The sequence below is a fragment of the Cottoperca gobio genome, chromosome 24, assembly GCF_900634415.1.
Source record: "Cottoperca gobio chromosome 24, fCotGob3.1, whole genome shotgun sequence".
In the NCBI taxonomy this organism is placed as follows: domain Eukaryota; kingdom Metazoa; phylum Chordata; class Actinopteri; order Perciformes; family Bovichtidae; genus Cottoperca; species Cottoperca gobio.
In genome coordinates, this window is record NC_041378.1 from 22,387,052 (window position 1) to 22,392,551 (window position 5,500).

A 5,500-nucleotide genomic window follows, 5' to 3' on the forward strand; every position below is an offset into this window, starting at 1 on the left:
GTCTAATTGCTACATGTTGTTGGTCCTGTTTGTTAGCTATCAGGATATCTGACGACTGTCACTGCAATTTAACACTGAACTATAATTGAAAGCCTACACTGTTACTACTTCAGCAGGACTGTTGACCCCTGTTGTCAAACCCATTTTAGGAGATGTCTGATTATACTGTCTCTTTGCTACAACTTTTAATGGACACGTGGCAGCCAATCAAAATCAAGAATTTTTAGTTACGATAGTAACGCATTCAGTACGTCATCATTTATTCATGGCTTTTTACTCACTATACTCTGGGCAGAAGTATCCACATTATTCAAATCTGAATCGATCACTATACTTACGTTTTTGTTATCTTCTTTGACATGTTCCTTCATTATCCTTCACACACACACACACACACACACACAACATCCTGCTGCTAGAAATACTCACCAGAGCGCCATATGTGGATCGATCCGCCTCAGAAAATATGCCCAAACAAATGTACTATTTGTTCCTGTTTGCTGAAAACTACAATGACCTGCTGTTTTACTGAGCAGTTAAAACAAATGAAAAGATATATTTGATATATTCAGTAGGAACCAGCAGGCTCAGGTCTGAGAGCCACAGACAGGATAACATTGTGTTGGTTTGGGTCTTATCATGGGACAACATAGCGTAGCTTGTAAAAGTCGGTTGATTTATTCTCCCGAACCTTTCTCTATGCGTAGCAGTTGCATCCAAAAGTTGTCTATTTGCAGATAGTGACACATGTTTCTGTTTTTTCAGGCTCTGCATGTACAGAATGAGCAGCTAAAGGATGCACAGATCAAAGCCAGCAGCAGGGTGTCCAACCATAAACAGGCTACCCAGATGCTGCAGACGGAGCTACAGCCGCGCTCAAGTTGAGGAGAAAGAGCACGCCATCCAAACGCTAAGGAGCAAACTGCGAGAGTCTGAGGTTCATCTAAAGATTACATTTTCAGGCCATCATAACGAACTTAAAAGCAGCCTCTATTACAATTGACAAAACATTCTGAGGCTTGTTGTCATACCTCTTCATTATACTCTGTACTCTGCTCTTCTGCAGCTGTTTTCTATAATATTTGTCTTTCTGTCTCAGAACAATGCATCACCCAGTGCTGTTGAGCTGGAAAAGCTCCGGACTGAGCTGTTGGAGTTGAGTTCAGCATCTGACAAACACAAACAAGAGTAAGAGTCTTTTGGATGTGTTCGGACCCTTTGTTTTTATTTCTTATTTATTGACTTACCTACCTACCTACCTAGTGGGTTGTTGTAATATCAGGATTTCTGTGGTTACCTTCTCTTTAGCTGTCAAACTGTAGGCAGATGGGGAAAGAGGCTTCCCTGTCATGATCAGCTCAGTAATAGGTTCTACCTCCGACACTTTAGCTTATAAGCTTAGTTCCTGAAGGGGTTGATTCTATTTGTTCCATGACTGACTGATGTGACCAGAGGTTTGTCCTTCTCAGGATCCAGACGATGACCACAGCGCTGAAGGTAAAGGAAGTGTCCCTGAGGAAGCTGAAGGAGACCTTGAGGTCCCAACAGCAAGGGGAGGAGTCATGTAAGTATATGAAAATGTAGTTTTACTCGCCTGCAGCTGTTCGCTTAAGGTGGCAATACTGAGTTTAATCTCACAAATATCTGAATTGGACATAATTAAATATGAAAATCCAACGGATCTCTACGGTGCAATGTTTTGATTGACTTTATAGTGTAAATTAAATTAGAGATTTATTTTTTGCCCACAGAAACTATGTAGCCTTTTATTACATCACAGGTCATTTATCAGACGCTCTTATCCAGAGCGACTAACGGTTAACTAACTACAGGGACCGTCTCCCTGGAGCAGCTCAGGGTTAAGTGCCTTGCTCAGGGGCACAATGGTGGCAGCTATCACTACCGCCACCTATTTTTATAGCAAGCTTTACAGTGACTTCCATTCATCATGTGATCAGAGACAGGACTCCAAAATGAATGCTAATGTCGCTCGGTGGCTGCTGGATGTGTAATTTAACATACCGACATACAAAAGCCAATAAGTCTCATACAGGGAGAGAGAAAGGTTAACAGCATAATGTTGAACAGCATAGTATATACATCAATCTGGTATGTGCAGCTAACTGGAAGTTCTTTGAGCAATAGGCTACTGGGCAGCTCACACCTGTATAAAAGCTGTATGTTGAGGAATGTAATGAGTGCGATGACGCTACAGTATTGATATGAAGAATTAATTCAGTGTTTGCATCTCCTTACCTTCAGCTGGCTAACCACTGTAGCTTTATTAACGAGTGCTCATTCCTGGAGTCGAGTGGTTACAGCGCTGGTTCAATTCCAGTCTGAGACCGTTGTTGTCCCCCCCCCGTCTACCTCTTTACTGTAAACTGCAGTTAAAACTGGTCTTTTGCATTTTATTGGACAGACTAGACTCAGCCTGTCACTCAAAGATCCCGTCCACAAACATAAACTAAAAGATGCTAACTACACTTACATTTTGATACAGGACTCTCTTGAAAAAGAGATTTTTAATCTCTATGAGACCTATCCTGGTAAATTAAACTAAAGGTTAATAAATACGTCTGCTAGTCGCCAATTTTGGTGCACAACAGACTCCCCTTCGGAGTTAAACACGTATGGCTGAATTGATTGGTGTGGCTCACGCAGAAACCGTTTTACTTTTTATGTTGGAAACCCATGTTAGACAAAATATATAATAATTAATAATAATAGCAGAGCACTTTTACATACTTTAAATTGGTCTGGAAAATACTATCGCCCAGTGATAGTAATTTGAGAGAACTGGTGCCAGAAGTAGATTAATGCAGCTTTAAAGTGTATTTGTTTCCCATTTAAAGAGGAAACGTGTTATATGGAGATTACCACTAATGTAGTCTTGTCAATTTCAGTCCTGACGGGCGAGGACCTTCATGCCAGACTGACCAATCCCAGAGGTTTACAGATCCAGAGCAGCATTCAGCTGGTGAAGACTAAACTGGAGGAAGAAGTCAAACAACTTCAACTGAACATAACGGAGCTGGAAAAGTGAGATTAACTAGTTTAAGGGTGGAACTTGTTGGACAGTTCATGTGATTTGTTGCATCGTTTAGTCCTTCTCTGATACCTGTTCCATTTCCCATCAGCTTGGTGTCCAGTCAGGAGGCAGAGATCAGCAAGTGGAAGAGCAGAGCCATCAAGCTGAAGGGGAAGAGCAAAGCAGAGGTGGACAAGCCTTCCTCGCCCTGCACTCCCACCAAAAGGGGCTTTCCCATGACCTCGGACTCCTCCAACTTCTTCAGCTCACCCAAGAAGTTTCTGGTTACTCCCAGGGGGGTCCTGGACTCTCCCCGGAAGCTGCTCGACTCTCCCAAAAGCAGATTCTTTGATGTGGGCGGAAGCTCTGAGCTGCTGTCCAGAAGCCGTCCGAAGCAGTTCTTTGATAACTCCAGCCTCGGAACCATTCCAGGTAAGCTCCATTAAAGTGCACCTCACTGCACTATTGTGAGTCTGGTAGTCTTCTTCTACATCATAAAGAGCTGAGCTGTTTGTTTTGCCAGAGATTTCCCTTGTTCCTGATCCACCACACGCAGAGATAGGTAACTGCTGTAACATCATTGTGTGTTTGGGCCACCACTAACAGAAGCATGAGGTGTTGGGACTTCACCAGCTTTCCACTGAGCCTTAAACCCTGACTCAGGACTGATGCTCCTTCCTACACTGATGAATTCACTGTTTTTCTAATCAACACAAACAACCTTTTGAGCCTAATTTAAAATACACAAGCCAGATTTGTCTTTCACATAATGGGATACTTTCAGCTCAACATTTGAGTTGGAATCTCAAACTCCTAAAGATACTATCTAATAATTGTGATATATTAATTGTTTTCATTATTTTGGATTTGATATAATCACTTAGCGTAAGGGTTTGTTTTCTATATTACAAAAACTACTATGCTGTCATGTTTTGGTAGTAGCCTACATAAAAATGCTTGTGGAACCAACCAGTCGCTATCTGTTGATGGCAAAATGTCGACCATGTGACCTTGTGTATGATTAAACGGCTACACTAGTACGATGCTGCTGATGAAACTAATATGTCCTAATGTCTGCCCTCAATCTTTGAGACTCGGGGAACTTTCAGGATGTCCCACTTTAAAGGATTGTTTCTTCAGTCCTTCATGCACACTTTTCTCCACAATGTATAGTGTGCATGTGTTATAAGGGAGGATGGTGGTTAGCTGATGTACAGGAAGTGTAGCACTTTGTCCTGTGATGGCATAATACTGTACATTTAATGAAGTGAACATTGTTTGGCTTTTTTACTGGAAGCAAACAACAAAAGGTGAAGGACACACTGATGGGTGACTGAAACACTTGTCTACAGGCACCACTGTTTGTTATTGGCACATTAATGGGAACAAATCATGGAAAACTAATTTGACTCACGTGTGCAGGGGTGGGTTTATTACCTTACCTGGACATCAGAGAGCCCAGTCGGATGGATTTTATCGTGTTACTCAGTATTGTTTAGTCTTATAAAAGTCTTGTGTGTTTCAGATGCAGCTGTTGGTGGAGACCTGAAGATGTATAGTTGCCTCAGTCTCCAACACAAGAGGAAATGTGTAAAACCCAATAAAATGTTGATTTGCAATGTTTTTGTTTTGTATCTGTCTGTCTGTCTGTCTGTCCATCCGTCTGTCTATCTGTCATAGTTTTTAATAATAAAGTGTTCCTTGATAAAGTAATTGACTCCTTTGTTTCATTCACACTCAGTCCAGTGACTAAGAATGTGCACATTAGTCTGTAATCAGCTCTCTGTTGCTGCACGGCTCTATTGGAGTGACCAAATGATTCAACTGCAGGAGTTCATATTGATTTGTGGAACATATTCTGAGCGGTGCACTTTTAGTAATCTAGATTACTCCGTCATGGAATATACTGTAGGGCTACGTGTTTAAGAAATTCTAAATGGGAAGGGTGGATTGGAGTCAAGGTCTGTTTCAAAAAGGTGTCTAAATTGTGAATAGATTACATTTACAAATAAAAACATTCAAGTTGTCATAGAATTGCAGATGTTGACATTTTGTGAGACACATTTTCTGAGCAGCAGACTTGAAAGTTGAGATGGATACTTTTGAGGCAAATATAAAATGGTTTTGTCCTGGAACCCGTGTTCTGGTGTTCTGAGAGGAAGGTGCACACTGCTCTCATCTGATCCAGATTTATGAGCTGTGATGTTTGCAAAATGCTGGTTTTCTGGAGGGGGCTTTAACTCCCTGATCCGAGGGCACTTCCCTTTTTATTTAAATGTCTTTAGTGCTGTAATGTTAGTCCATTCCAAAGAACAGCATGTTTACTCATTTATCAACGTCACTCACTATGCATGTTTTGATTATACCTCTTGAAAGAGTACATTTGAGTCCTATGTTGTTGAAGTAGAAATTAATAGCATTTAGCTCCAAATGAGGAGAGGTTGATGTTGACTCAGTGCAGCCCTGATC

General features: G+C 41.3%; 1 protein-coding gene across 1 annotated transcript; it reads left to right on the forward strand.

Annotated features, from left to right (window-relative positions):
• Window positions 1-886: 886 nt before the first annotated feature.
• Window positions 887-4,741, forward strand: LOC115003699 (centromere-associated protein E-like). The gene is made up of 7 exons (XM_029425601.1): window positions 887-937; window positions 1,100-1,188; window positions 1,470-1,564; window positions 2,907-3,042; window positions 3,141-3,463; window positions 3,555-3,593; window positions 4,557-4,741. Exons 3-7 carry the CDS (start codon window positions 1,480-1,482, stop codon window positions 4,709-4,711), a joined length of 738 nt encoding a protein of 245 aa, XP_029281461.1. The 5' UTR covers window positions 887-937; window positions 1,100-1,188; window positions 1,470-1,479; the 3' UTR covers window positions 4,712-4,741.
• Window positions 4,742-5,500: the final 759 nt, after the last annotated feature.